The sequence below is a fragment of the Alligator mississippiensis genome, chromosome 11 (genome assembly GCF_030867095.1).
Source record: "Alligator mississippiensis isolate rAllMis1 chromosome 11, rAllMis1, whole genome shotgun sequence".
NCBI lineage: Eukaryota > Metazoa > Chordata > Crocodylia > Alligatoridae > Alligator > Alligator mississippiensis.
In genome coordinates this window covers 28,167,096-28,189,273 of record NC_081834.1, presented here as the reverse complement: position 1 = coordinate 28,189,273, position 22,178 = coordinate 28,167,096, and the positions used below count along the sequence as shown (strand labels likewise).

The following is a 22,178-nucleotide window of genomic DNA, read 5'->3' as shown; positions in this document are numbered from 1 at the left end:
TCTCAGGAAGCATGTACCTGAAGTTAAAACCTTCCAAATGACTGAAACATGATGTGTGCTTGAATTTCACTAACAAATTTAGTCTTAGGGCTGAGAAGTTATACTAAATCAATAAGCAATTGAGAGCGTTGAGGCTGGAGACACTTATTACATGGAGCCTAGTACTATTTATAACAGGAAATTGCACTTCTCTACAACAAAAGTCACTGTGTGAAACTGAATGTTTAAAAGGGATGAGGCTAAAAATCACACTTGGCGGTCAAAGGAGTTGACAGTTTCACAGACAAAAAGAGGAAGAGACTTCAAACTGGCTTAGCAGCTAAAGATTTTAGTACAATCTGAACTGCTATGCCATAATTTCTTAGCATACTGGTGTCACGAAAAAAAAAGCATACTGGTGAAATGAGGACTAGTGGACTATGGGTGCAACAATTCAACTGTCAGATGGGTGGGAAACTGGCTGCCGGTTCAGACCCAAAGAGTACTAATAGACAGGTCTGTGTCGACCTGGTGGAAGGTAGCCAGTGGGGTCCTCCAGGGTTCAGCACTTGAACCACTGCTTTTCAACATCTTCATCTATGATCTGGATGTGGGGGTGAAAAGCACACTGGCAAAGTTCACCAATGACACTAAGCTCTGGGGAAGTGCAACCATGCATCAGGGTAGGATGATAATCCAGGTGGATCTAGACAGATTAGTTAGATGAGTGGAACAAAACCAGATGCTGTTCAACACTGAGAAGTGTAAAGTGCTCCACCTGGGGAGGAAAAATCCACAACAAACTTATGGTCTTGGTGGTGCTACACTAGCTAGCACCATGTCCAAAAGGGACCTGGGGATCATAGTTGACCATAAAATGAATATGAGCCACCAGTGCGATGCTGCAGTTAGCAGAGCAAACAATATGCTAGCATGCATCAACTGATGCATCTCAAGCAAAACTAAGGAAGTTATTCTTCTGCTCTGCTCAGCATTGGGGATGCCACAGCTGGAGTACTGAGTCCAGTTCTGGGTGCCACACTTCAAGAAGGATGTGGAGAAGCTTGAGAGAGTCTAGAGAAGGAGCCACTTGTATGATTAGAGGCCTGAAGAGCAAGCCATATGAGGAAAGGCTGACAGATATAGGACTGTTCAGCCTAGAAAAGAGAAGGGGTATTCGGTGGCAGCTTACAAATATGTCAGGGGAGAGCATCAGGGGTTAGGCAAATAACTATTCACCAAAGCGCCCCAAGGGAAAACCAGGAGCAATGGTCATGAACTCCTAGGTTTCAGACTGGATATAAGCAAAAACTTCATGGCTCGTGTGACCAGACTCTGGAATAGACTTCCAGCAGGGGTGGTGCAAGCACCTACCCTGGAGATTTTCAAAAGGAGATTGGACACACACCTTGCTGAGGGTATATGTCCCAGCAGTCTTTCCTGCCCAGAGCAGGGGGGCTGGACCTGATGATCTCATGAGGTCCCATCCAGCCCTAAACTTCTGTGAATCTTCTGTGAAATTCCAGATACATAAAAAGGGTTCATATAGGTGTTCAGGGAGGCTGTTCCAATGTGCAATAATTACAGCATGTTGGAGCAGACTCGATTAATCAAGTCTGCTGAAGCGTGGTAATTACTGGGCTCCAGCAGACTCCAGCATCACATGTATCAGCATCCCTGTGCTGAAAAATGGTGGTGGGATGCTTTAAACTAAAGTTTGTTTGACAAGCTTTAGTTCAAAGTGCCCCGCCACCATTTTTCAGTGCAGGGACACTGATACGTGTGACACTCCAGGTGCTTTTAATTAGCGCAGCTTTTGGAGCTACGCTAATTAAAGCAATCCCCTCTCTCCCACCTCCCCAAGCATATCTATAAACAAGAGCAGATCTACACTTGTTTCGTATCATCCTCAAGGCAGTTGCAAAAAAACAAATCCGACCCACACGCACCCACTCTATCTGTCTCAAACAAATGGGGACTGTGTAGATACCTCTGCAGCTGCCTCCACAGCCCTGTTCAGGTTTTGGGGCAGTGGAGGCAGAGACTCTTGTTTCCCATAGAGAATAAAGGGCTTGTTTTCAGAGGCATCCTTGAGAATGGCATGGAGCCAATACAGACCTATCTAGAATACCTTCAGTATGATTATCTACTTAGCTTGTTTAGATTTAATGGAGGATAAATGTGTATCTTTATGTGGAAAAGCAATGGCTGTGAGTACCCTCTGGACAAAGTAGTTCTGAAGTGGATTGAAACTGTTTCTAAGTGATCTTTCTAAATATCTAAATTCCCCCCTCCCCCCCCTACTCCCCCTCCAAATGAAGAGCTAGGGTCAAAGTTTGCCTGTGCAAAAGAGTATGGCAAAATACTCATTGAATTGATTTATTATCACTTAAAAATTGTAGCATCCCACACTGAATTCAATTTTTGGCATTATGAACCCTATCATCCATTCATCTTTATTTTGGTTCCTAGAATCTCTGATTTTACATTAAGCTGTTTTGGCTAATAAAACTCATACATTTATAATAATTCCCCAGTCTGTACTTTAGCCAGGGAATACAGATCCAAAAAACAGTGAGAAACCTGCTCATTCTTAAATTATTTAAGCAATGTGTGTTTTATAACATAGCTTGTCACAAGAGAATACACCATCGGGAACAATCTTACTCTGGAAACCAATGAAGCAGTTGGATCACCCCACAGGTCCCATCCACCTTCAATTCCAATGTCTGGACTCCTAAGTGTCTAAGAGATTGGGATTCATGCTCTCAGCTGTGAATAAGGCAGACTCTGCTTCCAGCAAAGGATAAATGTAAATACTTATGACCAAAGTCTCTCCTGCTTTCGTGCTTCCCTTTCCTGAACATGTACTCACAAGGACACACCAATTCAAAGGCAAATGCCCATATCAAAGATAGAGTCCAGATCTGTCTAATGTACTGTCACTTTGTAACTCTTGTGTTGAACAAGTTTATGGTGTATGGGATCATCGTATATGCAAAAGCTGGACCCAGCACTAAATACAAGTTTCTTTTATGTCAGTGGATGCCTTATACCTACAAATGTCAACTGTTTATACACCTTTGCTGGGGCTGTTCATCCTGATAAGCACCAAGAAGATATGAGTAGAGACGGACAGGGTATGTGCAGACCTACAATGTCTTCTGTACAAGAGAATTCCAACACTGAGTCAGTCAAAACTGTAACAATGTTTTCTTGATCCTGTGAAACCACTTGAATCATCTGCTGAACCAAAGACATTACAAAAATGGTGTGATGGCCTGGAAAAAAGCCTAGTGATCTGTGTGATTTACCTTCCACTAGCCAAGCATCTTCCACTTGGTACAGACCTGCCTTGGCATATATAATACTGCCTTAACTGACTTCATGCCAGAGTTGGCTAATCAAGGGATGCAACAGAGACATAGGGTTCACCAGTGCTTCTACTATTTATGGTTGTGGCTATGAACCACAATCCATGCAATACCTTTTTTAATTAAAACTGCTTGCAGTGTTCTGCAAGCAGTTTGAAAGAGTGTAATGACTGAAGGCTTTCTTATGCAAGTGTAACCTGGGTACACGCAAGGGTGTGCCCTATTCTCAAATTGGATAGGATGGATAGGCAGGAGGGGGTGGTGTGAGAGGGATGCCAGGATTTTGAGTGAATCCCTCTTTCCTCTATAGAGTTAGCCCAAGCCCAAAGTTCTTAACTTTATACAATTTATTGAGTTATAATATACATAAACATAAAACTAAATATCATATACATATATTTACACAGTGAACTTTAACCAATAACCAAGTTCCCTCTTTCATTAATGCAGAAAGATGGGCATCAAATGGACCCCTACCCAGTTAGGGGACCTAGCATTCCAAGAAACCAACAGGGTGCTTTTCAAAAATGACTCTGTCCTATGATCACACTATTTACCCATCACAATAAAACAATTTCAGCAGCATCAACACAATGCAACATCACAATACAACATTTCAATTACAAAACATAAGGCACAAACTTGAACAATCTTAATAACATCTATTCCTTAATATAGTCCCTGATCCATGGCAAGAGATAGTCCTCCTTCCAGTGGGGTCCCGTGGGGGGGTGTCCAGGAAGCACCAGGGGCCCCTCCCTTTAAGGCCTTGACTAGGTGGGGGAGGCTGCTCACCCAGCCCCTTCTGTGGGTTTACCTGCCCCAAACGTCTTTCCCCTGTGGGACCCAAGGGCCCAATGACTCAGGCTCCCTCAGGTGGCAGTGGTCAGCTCAACAGGGTCTCCTCTGCTGGAGCGCCTCTCCAGGCCTCTCCTGCACCACTGGGCTCCTCCCCACCCTGTGCCCTGCTCTGGACACTGAGGGCTCAACTCCTCTCAGCTGCTGCACCACCGCTGCTGGCTTCTGGGTGCTGAGCCTCATGCTGCAGCACTACTATTTCCCTGTGCCTTGGCTTTGGCACCAAGGGCTCTTTTAGCACAGGCCAGGCCCGTCAGGCTCTGGCTAGCTGTCCTTATGCCAGGTGACTAATCCAAGCAGCCTCCACTACTACCCAACTCCCAAGGCTCAGGCCTGTGTGCTGCCCTGCGCACCGTGGGATCTGGCTGCTTGCCAGGAGATGGGACCTGAACTGCCCCACTGCGGCCCCCAAGGCCTTTGCCCTGTGCAGTGCCCCAGGCACCATGTGGCCTGCTGGCCCTGCTGGGGTTGCAGGCTCGAACTGCTGCCTGTGGCTCCCAAAACCTGGGCTCCATGCACCAAACCACACACTGTGATGGGCCCGAGCAGTCTCACACCGCTCCCAGGGCCAGGTCTCCTCGCACCATCCCTGTGCACCGACAACAGCCTGAGCTGATCCAGTGGCAGCTTCAGGAGCCTTGGGCCTCTTGCCCGCTGAGGAAGAGCTCCCCAGCTTTTCTTGGTTCCGCTCTTCTTGAGTCCCTCGCTACATCTGCCCAGTGTGCTGAGTACGCTGGGCTTTTATTTACAGCGGAGGCCCTGCCGCTGAAGTCTGCCAGACTTGCAAAACGCAGTCTTCAATCAGGTCCAGGGGCTCCTCACATCCCCGCCCTCCGAGCAGGGGTGGGGCAAGCCCCACCCAGCTGTTACCTGGTTGGTGGAAATGTTCCACCAATCCAAAGTGTCCTTCTCCAAGCCGGGCTTGCCAGGCAAAAGCAGCGAGCCCACCGCACAAGGAGGAGGCAAGGAGAGGTACAAGGCCGTAACAAGATGACAATGCAGAGCTACAGCTGAGGACATAAAGGGCTATCTGTTCAAAATGATGGAGAGGAGGCTATTTGGTTAGTTCAGTGATATGGTGGGAGAAACAGTCCCCTGTATCTTATCACTGAGGTAAATATAAAAATAAAATCTCCTTTTTAGGATCATTGAATCCAAAACCTAGAAGGAACCTGAGGGTCACCTAGCCCAGCCCCTTACACAGACGCAGGATGTGCTGTTCCTAAACCATTTCAGGCAGATAGATACCCTCTTCTTGAAAACCTCCAGGGAAGGAAATTGCACAGCTTCCCCAGGCAACCTCAGGGGGCTTCACTGGAATAAGTCATTTTATTTTTAATTCTATGGTCTCCAGCAACCTCTTCCAGTACCATGAGAATCAGAGATATTAGAGTTGGAAGAGATCTCAGGAGATCAGCTAGTCATTGGTCCCCACTGAATGGGATCAAAGCCTCCCCTGATAACTGCTATGAAGTGCAATGAATTTTCCTGGGAACAGCCATGAAACCAGCCAGACAGGATGCTTTGTGCTTGCACGCAGGTGAAGGACTAGGACACATTGGGCACATCTACACAAGATGCTTTACTTGAGATTAGAGCTAATTATTGTTGCGGACAAACTGAGTTATGCTAAAGCTTTTTAGCCATAGTTCAGGCCTTACCAGAACTAAGCAACAAAACTGAACAGAGCACCTTCTGTGGCACTGGGAGACGTGAGTGCTGTGATTGGGCACTAGGTGAGCAAGGAACAACAGTTTCCCTATAAAGAATGTGCCTGGCACTGTGCCAGGAGATTGGTGCACCATATAAGGAATGCTTGGCACAGAACCAGGGGACTGGACAATTTGGGATGAGAAAAGTTACAGAAGTGATGGACAAACAAAGGAACACCTGTGTTTTGTGTCGCCACCCTCAGGAGACAGGAGCAACCTTGGAATTCTTGTTTGAACAACGGGGAATCCAGAAGCTAACATCCCGCACACCCAGCAGAGGATCTGAGGCCAGTAAGACTGAAGGTCATTGTTTTAACGTCTGAAGAAACCACTTACCAGGTTGTATTACAAGGAGGAAACTTGTAATAAAGCCTAGGGATTGATATTAAAGTTCACTTGATACCACATCAGACAAGTTATTGTGTCAATCCTTGGAGGGCTCTGGCAAAAAAAATTCTAATAGTAACAATTACTATGTAGTAAGCATCACCATCTACAAATGCAGAGGCTTACCACACAGTAATTTGATCTAATCTTGAGTAAATTTGCTACCTGTAAATACAAGTAGCAAACGTACTCAATTACTTACTGTGCAGTAGTGCACGTGTATTTTACTCTAGAGTAAACTGCTCCCAGATTATTTGCATGTGTAGACACTCCCACTATGCCATGATGTGAGACTGTCCTTTTTTTTTTAATTTTAGCCCTCAGCTAGCTAAAGCCTTTGTGAACTGGGGAGTTCACTAGGCTTCTGAAGCATGTGGGGAAAAGGCTGGGAACTCTGGAGAAACGAAACAAACACAAGCCTCTATTTTGCTATTAGTACCAGTCCTCATATGCTTTTTTTTCTGGTCAGCATGGGAAGGGGGTATCACTTTCCACTCAGGCCTCTTCTGATTGATCTGAATCTGAATTTGGGACATGTACTCCTGCTCTCTAGTCAGTCTCCTCAGTGTCACTCCAGGGACACACCATCTCTCAGTGATGTCAGACTCAGTGTAACACTCCTGGTAGGTCCAAGGGGGTCTTTCAGCTAAAACAGGACTTCCCCTCCTCCCAGGCATGTCCTATTCCTACCTCAGCAACCAAATAGCAATGAGATGTCATATAGTCCCTGGCTTCAGGCTTGGGCAGCCCAGAAAAACCATGGAGGAAGAAAGAATCTTTCCCCACTAAAAGGAATAAGGGAATATTTGGGGGTGGGATGCAATCATGAGGCAGTAGCCCTTTAAGAACCAGCTTGTAATCTGAGAATTGCCTGTTTTAACCCAGCCAGATTTGTGACTGGTGGGAAAGTCAGACGGTCCCTCCCTCAGCAGCAGTTTATTAAATATAGTAGTAGCGGAGCCCTCAATTGAAAACAGATAGGCTCTGTCTGAGGCTGTGCCTCCCTTGCCTTCTCCTCTTGGCGCGTGGGGAACACTGGCTGCTGGTCCACTCTAGGTCTATACCATGGGGTCCAGCACTCTTTCCCCAGCCCTCCTGCTGCCACTTCTCCAGTTTGGCTTCCAGATGTTGGCTCTACATGCAGACCCTGAGCCTGGAGGTAAGTCTCCCGCTTGTACTGTTGCAGCTTTCGGAAAGATGGCTGGGGAATACAAAGCTCAAGTCCCAGAGACAGACACAGACAGAGCTGGGGTCAGTCAGTGGCCAGAGGAGAGGCAAGGTTATGAGTAAGATTATGAACAAGATTAGCCCTCAGACCTGCATAGTTCAGTGCTGAAACCCTGGCTGCGGGCTGGAGAAGGGATGAACTCAGATTTGTCTCAAAGCCCAGACAGTCCAAACACTGGGACAGCAGCTGCAGGGAGCAAATAAGGAGACTGGTTACAAGACCAGCTACTTATATCCTCCCTCCCAATACAGGCACAACAGCACTGGGAATGATGGTGGTAGTGATTTCAGACCAGCCAGAACTGGGCAAGAAATCAGAAGGAACAGTTTCTGAATGATAAGGTCTCAGCCCTGTGCTGCCTCTGGCTGGGATTAAACAGATGAGGTGCTTGTTTTAAACCAGGGATTTTGTTTATGTTGGAGACTGGGAAGTATTTTGGATGGGGAAGTAAAGGGGTCATGGCAGTCACAGTCTCTGAAGAAGCCAATCTTTAGCAAGTAGGCTGTACTAGGTGCACTGGTGTTGAATGCATGCCAACCGCAAATGCTGCCATTGGAATCAATAGGTTTGGGCTCAGTCCTGTGGGGTCCTTGATTTTTGCCTCTACTTGCTGTCAGTGAGACATTGCTAGAATTCAGGCAGGGCGGGGATGTCACTGGGAGAGAAAAGATGCTTTGGAAGTGAATGCTCTTCCCGTTTTGCAGATAGCACCACACTACTAGGATGCAGCATCCATACATTGTTGGTATCTCACTAGAGAGGCCAGTATGGGAGCAGCACACCCAGCCCCCTGTCCATGTTTGGGCTTGGAGCTTGAAGGCTGACACTGCAGCCAGGTTTGCAGCCAGCTCCTGTCCAAAGTACAGCTCCTTGCTACCGTCAGTAACAGATGAGGGATGCAGTGTTTGTGCACTTGTGGTTTACATCCAGGACTCAGCTTTGCCCATCCTGCAGTGATGGGATGCACGGAATCAGTTTTCTTTTGCATAGCTGTTCTGATTCAGTGGTGATGGACATCAGTACAGAAGTCTAGGTACATACATAGCTTGTATCTACATTGGAGATATTTTTAGGCAGGCTGCATATGTGGTGGGTAGGTGCACCTTTCAGTCTCTAGATAAATCAGCAACAAGGAGTCAGGGCTGGGGAGTATCTTCTGTCCCTCAGAGAAGGGTGTGCCTCTATTTCAAGGCTGAGGTGCATGAATAGGAGTGGCAAAATGGAATGCTGCCACCGCATCCGAGGTGATCTGGGCAGTAGGAGACAGCCAGCGGTGCAGAAGGCGAGGGATTGATTCAAGTCCCAGTGACTAGGGACTCTGGAGGGCTTGGAACAGCAACAGATACACAAGGAATGAACCAGTCTCTGTTCAGCCAGAAAGGGTTACTGTAGGGCACAGGATAGGCGGCAACACAGAGCACTGATTTATAGTTCTCTTCCCTTATGAAGTGGCCAGGCTTTACCACACACTGCTTGGCACAGCCGAGACTTGCTGGTGTTCCCTGCTTCATCATGCTGCTCAGTGATCCCGCTACTTAAATTCCACCCTCCTTCTTGCTGTCTTGTCCCCTTTACCCTCATCTCTGCCTGGACAGTCATAGATCCAGAAACAGACAGTTGCCAGTCTTAACCTCAGGGGGATGCCCTCATGCCAGCCTCACCCTTTTCTGGACTGGACCATTGGCATCAGACTAATGCTTCAGTATTGAACACCTCCAGCCCTTCCTCTCCTGACTCCACTGCTGTGTCCCACCCCTTCGTTCTCCATTCACAAGGGTGACCTATTAGGGGATGCTTTCCTTGTCTTACTGTCTTAGGTGCTTGGGGACAGCCGTCATGGTCACATGGTGCTGTCTGTACTCCCTGACTGAATGGCTAAGCTTTTACACACAGGAGTTACCAAGAGCCCTTATTTCACAAAGGCAGATGGAGCAGGGGCTATTACTCAGTGGCTCATCCAGCTTTCACGAGGACATCTTTATCATGGGTGTCACTCTGGGCCCTGTGGACTTCAATATACTCCTGTGCTCTATGGTGTCAGGGTACCAGGCAGAATACAAGCAATAAAGAGTCCTAGCACATGATAGTAAGGTGGCAGGGTCAAGGCATCTGTGTTCATCATGGAATGAGATAAACAAAGATTTTGCTGTAAGAAGCCTAAGTGCAAGACAGAGGCGGAGTCAGGGTGTTTGTAATAGAATGAGATAAACAGGGTAAATAATTTAAAAAGCAAACAAACACTTAGTCATTTCACCAATCACTACCTCCTCCACCCACCCCAAAGCCCCGTGGGTCTAGATTGTGACTGTATCAGTCTTACTTGACCAGGCACACGTTAGTCACCATTCTGAAAGCTCCACTCTCCGCAGGGCCCAGGACTGGCAGATGAATGCAGGAAGGGGTAGAGAACAGATAAGGAACAGCCTTAAACAATTATGGGGATCCTGCAAGCTGAATGCTTCTTCCAGACACATGGCACAGAGTCTACTGCATTCCAAGCTGTATGAGCCCTGGTCAAAGCAAAGTTCAACCCCAAGCTGTCCCGCATCTGTAGGATTCTCTTGACTGATTATCTAGGCAATAATTATGAGGGCATTCACTGGGGGACATGGCAGGAGAGCATCCAAAGCACTGACTGGGGTCAGAGAGCACCTCAGTAACAAAGGTGTCCCAGGGAATAGGATCCTGGACCAATGAAGACTGCTCTGCCATGCCTCCCAGCACAGCTTTGCAGTCCTTCTCATGGTGAGCAATGCTTTCCTCTGCCTTTCAGCAGCCCTGCTACAGCCTGGGTGAGACGTCCCATTCCCGGCCCCTCAGGCGGTTTGGCTGTACAATTTATTGTCTTCTCTTTCCCATCTCAGAAGAGAGAGAGCATGGGCTGGAGCTGACCAGGAAGGCCAGCCAGATGAGGAGCCCCCTCTCACTGCTCCTCCAACTTCCTGCTTTCTGTCTCCCCACACTCACTCTCAGCATTTTTGCCTGAAGAAAGAGGCTTGCAACTGGCTGCAAGAGTAAAAATTTCCACTTTTAAAGAACGCTTTGTACCAACAAAGATAGCTTCACTTTTCGGGGAGCTGCACTGACTCTGCAATGGCTCTCCTGTAGCAAAGACAAGCTCCCAAGGCAGCAGTGAATCATGAGTTCTCAGCATGTATACCCAGGCTCTGGGATTTGCAAAACATTTTCTGAGCACTCAGAATACTGAATTACACAAACTCATAGCACGCACTGAACCAATTTTGGCGCTTTCCTTCTTAAGGCTATCAGAAAATCAAGTGTTTTGCTGTTTGACCAGCACTTCCTTCTACTGGCATTCAGATGCTTTCCATGTCTCGTTCCTGATCTGTTCATTCAGCCTTCCCTAAAATTTGATCCAACCCTACAATGGCTTTGACTGCTAGTGCAAATCAGAACACTTTATCCTCCTCATTTGAGAGGACTTCATGTCTGTCTCTAAACTTGACTTTTTGACTTCCGCTTCTGCCTGTCTCCAAATATTCAGCTATCTTGTTTTCTGTATTGCTGGTAAGAAATTAACAAGTATGTTCTCATCACATCTTTTTAAAGAAATGAACTCTTTCCATTTTTTCCAGCATTTTTACTGGAGATTTTCAATTTTTAACAGAAAAAGGATACCTTCAGTTCTCAACTTTTGAAAACTGAATAATTTGGGAGTTTAGTTGAAAAATGAGAAAATTTTGAAAGAAAAATTTTACAGAAAACATTTTAGTGTGGGGAAAAGCTGTTTTTATCTCTTATTTTCTTTAATAAAAATTTTCAACCAGCTTCAATCTTCTCCTTCCTAACTATTTTCTTCGGTTGAACCTCCTGGTTTCATACTCCAAAGGTAACCACTGATAAGCACTGTTTTTTGCTTGGTCCTGGATGGGTACTCAGAAAGGTTCCAATGTGTTCAGAAAAGATTCTTACCCTCCCTGATTCTCTTCATGAAAAGCATGTGCTCCTCCAGTAATTCAGTCCTCTCCATAACTGTTCACTGCACACTGTCTTAGAATCATAGAAAATCAGGGTTGGAAGGGACCTCACGAGGTCATTGAGTCCAACCTCCTGCTCAGAGCAGGACCATCCCCAACTATATTGTTCCACTGTTGAGCCAGACCTTAAAAACCTCCAAAGATGGAGATTACACCACCTCTCTAGGTAACCTGTTCAAGTGCTTCACCACCCTCCAGCAAGAAAGTTTTTCCTAATATCCAACCTAAACCTCCCTTGCTGCAACTTGAGATGGTTGCTCCTTGTTCTGTCTTCTGCCACTACTGAGAACAGTCTAGCTCCATCTTCCTTAGAACCCCCCCCCCCCCTTTCAGGTAGTTGAAGGCTGCTATTAAATTCCCTCTCAGTCTTCTTTTCTATAGTCTAAATAAGCCCAGTTCCCTCAGCCTCTCATCACAAGTCAGGTTCTCCAGCCCCTGAACCACTTTCGTTGCCCTCTGCTGGACTGTCTCCAACTTGTTGACATCCTTTCTATAGTGGGGGGCCCAACACAGTACTCCAGATGTGGCCTCACTAATGCAGAAAAGAACAGAATAATTATTTCCCTCGATCTGCTGGCAACGCTCCTACTAATGCACCCCAGTACACTGTTAGCCTTCTTTGCAACAAGGGCACACTGCTGACTTATATCCATCTTATTGCCCACTGTAAGCCCCAGAGCTGTTGCTTAGCCAGTCAGTCCCCAGGGTGTAGCATTACATGGGAGTCTTCTGTCCAAAGTGCAGGACTTTGCACTTGTCCTTATTGAACCTCATGAGATTTCTTTTGGCCCAATCCTCCAATTTGTTTGTCTAGGTCACTCTGAATCGAAACCCTATCCTCCAGTGTATCTTCTGCACCCCTCAGCTTGGTGTCATCCACAAACTTGCTGAGGGTGCACTCCATCCCACCTTCCAGATCATTAAATGAAAATATTGAACAAAACTGGCACCAAGACCAACTTTTGGGGCACTCCACTTGATTCCAGGTGCCACCTAGACATTGAGCCATTGACTACTACCCATTGAGCCCAACAAGCCAGTGAGCTTTCTATCCACCTTACAGTCCATTCATCTAACCCATACTTCCTCAGCTTCCTTGCAAGAATGCTGTGGGAGACAGTATCAAAAGCCTTGCTAAAATCAAGGTATATCATGTCCACTGTTTTCCCCATATTCACAGAGCCAGTCATCTCATCATAGAAGGCAATCAGGTTGGTCAGGAATGATTTGCCTTTGGTGAATCCATGCTGACTGTCCCTAATCACCTTCTTCTCCTCCAAGTGCTTAGAAATGGATTATTTGAGGACCTGCTCCATGATTTTTCTGGGGACCGAGGTGAGGCTGACTGGTCTATAGGTCCCTGGATCTTCCTTCTTTGCTTTCTTAAAGATGGGCACTATATTTGCCCTTTTCCAATCATCCAGGACCTCCCTGATCACCACAAGTTTTCAAAGAGAATGGCCAGTGGCTCTGCAATCACATCAGCCAACTCCCTTAGCACTCTCAGATGCACCGGATCCAGCTCCATGGACTTGTACACGTTCCCCTTTTCTAAATAGTCTCTAACCTCTTCTTTCACCACTGAAGTCTGCTCACCTTCTCCCCAAACTGTGTTGTCCGGTGCAGTAGTCTGGGACCTGACCTTGCCTGTGAAGAGAGAGGTAAAAAAAGGCATTCAGGCCTTTTCCTCATCATCTGTGTTCTATCCCTTTGTTTTTCACTGACCAGAATCTGGTAACTGGCACACTTATGGGGAAATTTTCTTTCTCTTCTGCTTTGATAATGAATAAAATGGTTTCCCTTCCATCTGACCCCAACCTTTATATGCTGGGCAGAAATTAACCAAACAAGGCCATTACCAGTGTCTTTTTCCAAAATGGCTCTAGTGTTCCTCAGGCACTCACTTCAGATGTTTCACAGTACAAACACTCTTATTGTTTCCAAAAAATACAAGATCTCCAGACTGCTCCATCCAGCTTTGTACATACCAAGCAAGTTTAGTCAGTGTTTCTTACTTTTCCAGGCAAGTGCTACCAGCTTCAAACTTCCACAGAGATTGTCTTGTCCACTCCTCCCAGCTTGTCCATTAAATGGGAGAGAATGGGTGGAAGGTATTGTTGACTGGAAAAGGAGACCTGAAGGTTTAGTGATGGCAGAAAGCAGTGTACTCCTTGGATATTTTGGGGCCCTTTCCAGTTTGATGTCAAAGTAAGAGTAGAGTGCATTTGATCCCTCAAATACACAAAAGGCCAAATCCCCAGCTGGTGTAAATTGGGGTCCATGGAATGATGTAGAGTTACACCTACTGAGGATCTGGGCCAAAGAACTTATGCCAGTTCCAGGCCCTTATTCCTGGAACTGACTGAGACCCGTTTGATGCTGTTCCCAAGGACAGGAAACAAAGGTTACTTTATACCAGTTTTGTGGCTCCCTAGCTTGGGCTATCTGGGAGCCAGGCCAGGTCCCAAGCAAACCCACTCTAATAGACACCTAACTTCCAACACCATGAGGGGCCATTCTAGCATCTGGGGATGGTTGGAGCACAGAGCCCTAGCCATGGTCCTTGAGAGACCAGCAAAGAGGGATGGCATTCATCCAGCCATGTCAGCTCCATAACATCTAGGCTTCCACCATGGCAGGAAATCCCTCACTGACTGCATAAGCCAACACTACAGCCCCTTTTTCGTGCAAGCACAAAGGGGACCTTAATAGAGCTGAGTGTGTGGCTCTAACTGAGAATCAAATATTGGTACAACCCCTCTATAGACTTTCCCCCCTGCCCAGTTTCTGCTTACATATGGTTACATGCCTGTAGTGTGCCATGCCTTCATTTAGGACAGGCGGATGAAGAATGGACATGTTTAGAAGCATGGACCATGTTTAGCTAGTGAAGGCAGCGCCTCTGCTCTGGATCCTGGGCATTCTGCCCATTACAAAATGGAACGAGTCGTTGCATATATCAAAAAAACACTTGTAAACTTTTGCTCTTGAAATGTAACAGTGATGTTTTAGTAAACTGTTTTTAAATTGAAGGAATGACTGTTAGCAAGGCCACACATACACTGAATTAACTTTTCTTCTATTTCTTTCTTGCTGAATTTTTTTAACAAGTGCAGACAGGGGAGGAAAAATCTTGATGATGAAACAGGCAACCCTAGACAGCTATACACTAAATTCACACTGTGCCTCCCAGAAGGAATGAATTTCAGTGGGGTAGCAGGGGAAGGCTTTTAATGCCCAAGAAAAGTATCTAGATAAATTGCCTTCACTGTACCTCCCATATCAGAGTCCTGGTTCTATACAGTTGTTCACTCTTTGAGAATTAGGCCCTGAATTTCAGAAGGTTTCATACCCAGCAGAGATGCACCAATACATGACTGTAGGAGTGCAAGATAACTTGGCTACATGTCTGCCCACAAGTCCTTTTGCATCTTGGTTGGGTGTATGGAAATATGAACACCCACTTTTCACACCCAGAATTTTGGCTTATATATTTAAAGTCACTGTATCAAGCCCCACCCTTGTTGATGGTCATACAACCCAAGTGACTTCAATTAAATTGACTGGGTGTAACCAAGGGCAAATTTGTAGCACAATGTATACAAAAAGGATGATTTTAGTTAATCATTGGGCTGAGGTCATTCCTTGTGAAGCAAAGTTGCCCTGTTCCTCTTAGCTGTCAGGAATTCCAAAATTGTCCTGAATTTGTATTCTTCATTTTCAACCAATCTGTATGTCACCTCTACATCAGTTCTACCCTTTCACGATCCCACACAGAACCCCTTCTGTGTGAAGAAAGCCTAAATAGTTGGACATCCCCAAATGCATGAATGTTAATGGGAACTGGGCAATCTGAATCTTTATGTTGGTGGCCTCAACAGTCAACACAAATGAAACAATGAGCCAACAGTTTATCAGTGGCAAAATAACATAGTTTCAGACAATCCCAAAATATGAGAAGACAACAGGTCTTTGGGTGCTTTAAATACATCAACATCAATGGAGCAAGGTTGATATCTTCTGAATGAGGATATCTGATGGCTGACAAAGTGAGCTCATCTACATATGACGCTACATTGCCATAGTGATGCGGTACAGTGACGTAGCATCCAACTAGCATCATGGGTGTCTACACATGACAAGCCACTACTTTGCCACAGCAGTGCACTCCCCCATTATGATGCGGTGCTATGGCAAAATAGCTGCTAAAAATAACCGTGTGCCACACATATGGCACAGTACAGGCAGTTCTGGGAAGTACTTCCAAAAGGAAGTACTAAAGCATGGCACAGTAACAATGTTGCCATAGGGCAATGTGTAGACATGCCCAGTATGAGGTAAACCTTAAGGAAAATTTGGTAAGAATTAGAGTTAGACCCAGCTTCAAAGTCCCGTTCTGTATCCGGTTATAAAATCCCCAAAGTTCAAGTGTACTTTGGCTGCATGCATTTAGTTTTCATTCTTCCACAATAATAACACTTAAACAGTGAAATACATGGCCAGTAGACTGGTCTAGTGGACTGGACTTGGCAACCATATTTAGGGGAGAATCAAAGATAATTACATCAATGAAGAGGAGAAATGACCAAGACTCTTATCCAGCAAAACACCCATACCAGTTCTTGGTTCCAAGAGCATAATTAGTTCCACACTAGAGAATTTGCTTAATCAGGGCCCAAAGGACTCACCAAAGTCCTTTTTCAGCTAATTGGTTCTGCAGGAATGGTTGGTCTCACAGGTGGACAATTACCCTGCCACCTTGATCTCAGTGCCCTTCCTGTTGTTGATTGGGACTGCCATGCCTTCTGGCCTTTGTCTTTGAGAAGTTACTTCTAAATCTGAAGACTTCTCTAATGATTTACCTAAGTAGTCAAGTTGGGACAAGATGTCTTGCCTTGCCTTATCTCTTAATGAGATCTGTGTAGATAAGCTAGAAGTTCCTCACTCAAAGGCCAATGTGATGATAGGTCAGCCCACCCTTCATTTGCCAATAGGTTAGCAACAAAGTACTTACAGTTTGGAGTTACTTCTGTGCTACTTTGGGAAATTAAATTATTTATTCATACTTTCTCTTTGCAAATTTCACCACATATTTTGAGGTCAAAGTTCCAAGCATCTGGAAAAGTTTCCAGCTGATGGGAAAGAGCGGAGGAAAACTTTAAGAGGGGGAAGGAGAAGAATGCAAGCTGGTATCGTGGGAATCATGTAGGAATATGTTTGCCTCACTCTCATATTTAGCAACAGAAAGCTGCAGGCAAATTCACAATAAGCACATTCCTTAATGGGTGCAGGACAGAGTTAACTGAAGAATATAGTCACTAACACCAGGTTGAATGTCAGACAGTGAAGTAGTTTCATAGGCACACAAAAAACCTTATCTGAGAGTCTTAATTCAGTCTGATGGCTTGACAAAATGAAAGCACAAGCCATTCACAAGAGGCAGAGAGAGGGTTGCTGCTCCTTGGGACTGTTTCCAACATCCCTTCCAGGTAGCCATAGAAATTCAGACTCAGGGTCGTCTTGTCCAGAGTCAAGACTCCTATACTGAATCCAGTATTAGCACAATTGCAGGCTTCATTAACCTACATTTTGTACCTAGGATAGTCAGACTGGGATTTTCATACCTCGCTGAACAGGACTCTGGGTTTGTCCCAAATGTCATGCAGTTACAGATTTCTTACACCCAATTAACCTTGGAATCAGGAGATACTGCATTTAGAGCAAAGCTATTATCTCTCTGGCACACACAGCTCTGAGCAGGATTCCATGGAGCTGACCCTGACTGTACTGATATGTTATTATTACATGTATCACCAAACTGGCTTCAAGGGCGGTCTTCACACCATGAACAAATGGCACGGCTGATTGATGCAATGGCACATTTTAAAGACTCATTACAGCACTGTGATGCTATGCTGCAGCTGTGAAATGTGCATGACGCATCACTGTGCCTCAAATAGATTCAGGACTCTGTCATTGGTATGAGCCAGGCTGTGCAGCACAGCCCCATGACAATGGAGAGAACTTAGGGGCATACCCAGTGGAGGCAACAGATGAATGGAAAGCTCTAACTCCATAAATACTGCAGATGCTTAAAGATGTCCCAGTCTTTATGAAAGGGCAAAACTGCAGTTTCAGGTCAACTATGGTAACAGAATGTTTACCAAACTAACCTAGTAATAGTTTAATGCTTGTTTATGATTTCAGTTTAAATATAATAGAAAAATGAGGAGACTAGAAATACAGCCACAATGTTTTGTAACTTCACTGAGTAGGTCAAATCTGGGTTCAAGCCCAAAGAGAGAAATGTTTCTATGAAGTGTATTTAGTTTGCAGTGCTTACATATCTGACTTGTAGTCATTTCTTAATGCACAGGAACTAGAAACCACCTTACATAAAAGTCACATTAACAAGTTTATTTGATCTCCAGGATTTTCAGCCCTTCCTCAGCACAGCAATGCAAGCAGTTCACTGTTGAACTACCAGCTCTTCCGCTTGCAATGAATCATGGGGACCAAAAATGCAAACATAATTTTTGCAGATACAGCTTTTAGGAGTGTTTGCCTGTCTGTGAGAGTTTGCTGCATAATTCTGTGGGAGCACATATGTGTATTTATATGTTTTTCTCTAGGGGTCTATTAGAGATAGTCTGAGGCTGCAAAATTCCAACCCAGATACGGATCCAAGTTTCAAAAGCTCTGAGATTCACTGAGCTTGGTTTGTTCCATTTATTGCAAAATTTAGACCTGAGTTAGGGTCACCCTTGCATCTGCAAAACTAGGCTGGAAATTCCAGAGGAACAGATTCTCCCATTGTGTTTCATCAGTTTTGCCTCCAGTCACTGCTTTTCCAAACCCAAAGGCCACTGAGACTTCAGGTTTGGATTGAGTCCAGGATGGAGGGAAAGCTTTGGGTGAGCTCAGTGTTTTTGGGGTCTCTAATGTCACTGCCATGTTTGATTTTTGGGAAGTGAATCGTCAATGCATATTAAAGAAAGAGAATCATTGGCTGGAAAAGAGAATCATTAGCCCAGAGGTAGGTGCGAAGCAAACCGTGGGGAGAAGCTGGGGGAATACTGGGATGAGTGATGGAAAATGTGGCTGTACCAGCTCCAAGGTGAAACATTGAGACATCAGAAAAAAACAGCAATTCCCAGACTCCCTGCTCCAGAACTAAGCAGGTAAATGTCTCTGCTAGTATCAGACAAAAAATGGGCTCCTCCCTTTACTAAATCATCTTGGAATAATTGATAGCTGTCACTTTTTTCATCTGGATGAGCCAGAAGTACACCCCCCTCCCCCCAGTTGATGAAGGAACATACATTCTGATCCCTCCTCATTCCCCATCCTAGACCCAGCAGAGTGACAAATTCATATTTTCCATCTTTCTACTTCTGTTGATCTGGGTGTGTCTTGTGTTGCAATTTCACTGAGGTCCATGCAATACCACTGAGTATTGCATTGTGCTGAGTGGTTGCTCTTGGCTTCCTGACAGATGGACAGTAGCAGACAGACAGACAGAAAGCCACTTGAGGTATGCCAAAAATATCACTCAGCAGAGAAAGCAAGAAGGATTGCACAGACTCAGGGTGGGTACCAGCCTGGGAGGAGAATGGGCTCCAGCATGTGTCATCTGCTGAACAAAGAAAAAAAGGAACAATCTTGTAAGTTCCATGTAGCTCAAAAGCCACAGAATGGTGCCATGACTCATCCAGTTAATAAAGAGCTTTTATGGGCAATGAGTCAGTTGTAAATTTGAGCAAGAGAATATGGAGGGTTTTTTTAATCCAAATGTTGTTTTTTATTTGTATGTTGGGTTGGAGGGAGGATGGAGGATTATAGGCTTTTTGTGGGGAAAAGGAGAAGTGTCTCATCACCACCAGACATGTATGCTCACAAGCACATAACTCATGGCTTCTCTCAACCACACTCCACTCTTCGGTTACTTGTGGAAGAAATGCTTTTTTTGTTGCTAATTCTGGGCTGTCTGAGTCACAGCCTCCCAGATGTTTGAAATAGATATCCTGGATATTTTAGCTGGGGGGGGGGAGGGGCAAAGGATTCAGATTTTTTTTCTATCTTCAAGAAGGAGGATGGTCTGGTAGTTGAGGTCCATGTGACAACCTCCCTTCCCCATCCCAGGATGGTACCCATCTACAGCGAGTTTGAGAAGATGAATTCAATTTCCAGTTCTGCTACTGATGCTCTGGGTGACCTTGAGCAAGCTATGGCTTTGTCAGTGTGGGGAACCTTTTTTGGAAAGAATAAGGAGTGAATTAAATCACTATAGTTGCACAAATGCTATCTGACTAATCCTGTTCTGGTATAAGAAGGCCTTCTCTCAAATTAGTTTATGTTGCTTCTGAAGTGAGATGAGCTGTTCCCCTCAAAAGCCACTGTTAGACTGGATCTAACCTATACATAATGTTTTATCCCTAGACATATGTCAGTAGGCAATATGATTTTCTTACCCATACAGTTGGTAACATACAGAAGGTAACGTTATCACTACAGTCTGTAAAATGACTGCCTAACCTGCAGGAAGTCATTATGGTATATATAAAGCTGCCTTGTACCAGGCTAGCTTATTCTCATATGGAAACACCTTCACTGATTCATAGATTCATAAATTGTAGAGTCACAAGGGACCACAATGGATCATCATGTCCGACCCCCTGCCCCTGGCAGGAAAGAAGACCGAGGTCAGATGACCCCAGCCAGGTGACTATCTAGCCTCTTCTTGAAGACATCCAAGCTAGGTGATAGTACCACCTCTCTTGGAAGCCCATTCCAGATCCCAGCCACCCTTACTGTGAAAAATTTCTTCCTAATATCTAACCTAAATCCATTCTCAACTAGTTTACACCTGTTATTCCTAGTGACTCCCTGGAGCGCCTTAGTAAACAGCGCTTCCCCTATTCCCCGTTGACCTCCCCTAATAAATTCATAGGCAGCCACAAGATCTCCCCTCAGCCATCTCTTGTGAAGGCTGAAGAGATTCAGCTCTCTCAACCTCCCCCCGTAGGGTCTATCATGAAGGCCACTAATCATGCAAGTGGCCCTCCTCTGGACCATCTCAAGATTCCCTGCGTCCCTCTTGAAATGCGGCGCCCAAAACTGGACACAATACTCCAACTGCGGTCTGACCAGTGCTGCATAGAGGGGGAGCATCACCTCCTTTGTTCTATTAGTCATGCACCTGCTAATGCATGACAAGGTGCGATTGGCCTTGTTGATGGCCTCGTTACACTGCTGGCCCATGTTCATCTTAGAGTCAATTATGACTCCGAGATCCCTCTCTGCCTCCGAGCTGCTGAGAAGGACACTCCCCAACCTATAGGTGTGCTGGGGGTTCCTCCTTCCCAGGTGGAGTACCTTACATTTATCTTTATTAAATTGCATCCTATTTCTCTCTGCCCATTGATCCAACCTGTCCAGGTCAGCCTGAATCTGCTCCCTGCCCTCCGATGTACTAACTTTGCCCCATAACTTGGTATCATCAGCGAACTTGAAGAGGGTGCGCTCCACGTCCTCGTCCAAATCGCTGATGAAGATATTGAATAATATCGGTCTAAGGACCGAACCCTGCAGGACCCCACTGCCCACCTCCTTCCAGGCCATGAAGGAACCATCCACCACCACTCTCTGGGTGCGGTCCCTAAGCCAGTTGTTCATATGGTTGTAGTTTTATATGGTTGTAGTTTATATGGTTGTAGTTTTGACATGTTTATATTGTTGTAGTTTTGCCTGCAGTGAGGGAGCTGAACCATTTTATTTATACTGCTGTAGTCAAATTGTACCACTTTTGTGTGTAAGCCAGTCCACATGACTGTATCTGGGAACCCAGCAGGTACAAGTGGCAAACCTCTCCCATGTAGACAAGGCTTTAATCATTCATACCAGCTCTGCATATAGGTGAAATACTTGTATTCTGTCTTGTGCACCCACACTGAAGCCACATTACATAATGGTGAGTGACCCTTGATGGTACAAGGTAGATATTTAGGAATACACAGTTGTGTCCCCTTGACCTCTCTCTGCCTCCCTTACTTGCTCTGAAGCAAGGAATATGATACAGCACATTTGTCTCGTTTAGGTAAGATGGTTGGGACAGGGACTGTCTCTGAGCGCATGTGCAGCTCTCAGTACAATGGTGCAATGATCTTCACTGGGGCTTCTAGGTCAATGGTCTGTCCAAGCCGGCATCCTGCTGGCTCTGCATGGCTCTGGCCTTCCAGGTTCTGTAGGCAGCAACATGTAATGGAGCAATGTGGCTGGCAACACATCCAGCTGCCTTTGAATAATCAGGCATCCTAACACAGTTGGGTCAAGTGGTGGTGATCATTGCATGAGTCAAGAACAGGGCTTAAACTCATGTCTCCTGATCCACATAGACAGGAGCCTTGACTGCTCTACTGCCATGCCCCAATTGGGCTGCTAGGTACTATAATTATTATTATAGTTCTGTTATAATAGTTTCAATTTTCTGCCCAAATGACTCGCCCTTGCTTGATCACTTTCCAGATTTTCTCTCTCCTCCTGGGAAAAAAAAGAGTAAAATGTCAGCTTATGATGATTCCAGACCAAACTCTACTCAGGAGTGAGTCTGATGTCTTCAATGGACAGCTCCTTCTGCAGATAG

The 22,178-nt window shown here is 45.4% G+C and overlaps 1 protein-coding gene across 1 annotated transcript in view; it reads left to right on the top strand.

Annotated features, from left to right (window-relative positions):
• Nucleotides 1-7,275: 7,275 nt before the first annotated feature.
• The window catches only part of CSPG4 (chondroitin sulfate proteoglycan 4), an 83,853-nt gene continuing 68,950 nt past the window's right edge, over nt 7,276-22,178 (top strand). Inside the window, exon 1 of the mRNA XM_006268768.4 lies at nt 7,276-7,469. Coding sequence (XP_006268830.3) covers nt 7,376-7,469 — 94 coding nt within the window. The 5' untranslated portion in view covers nt 7,276-7,375. The remainder of the gene's footprint in view (nt 7,470-22,178) is intronic.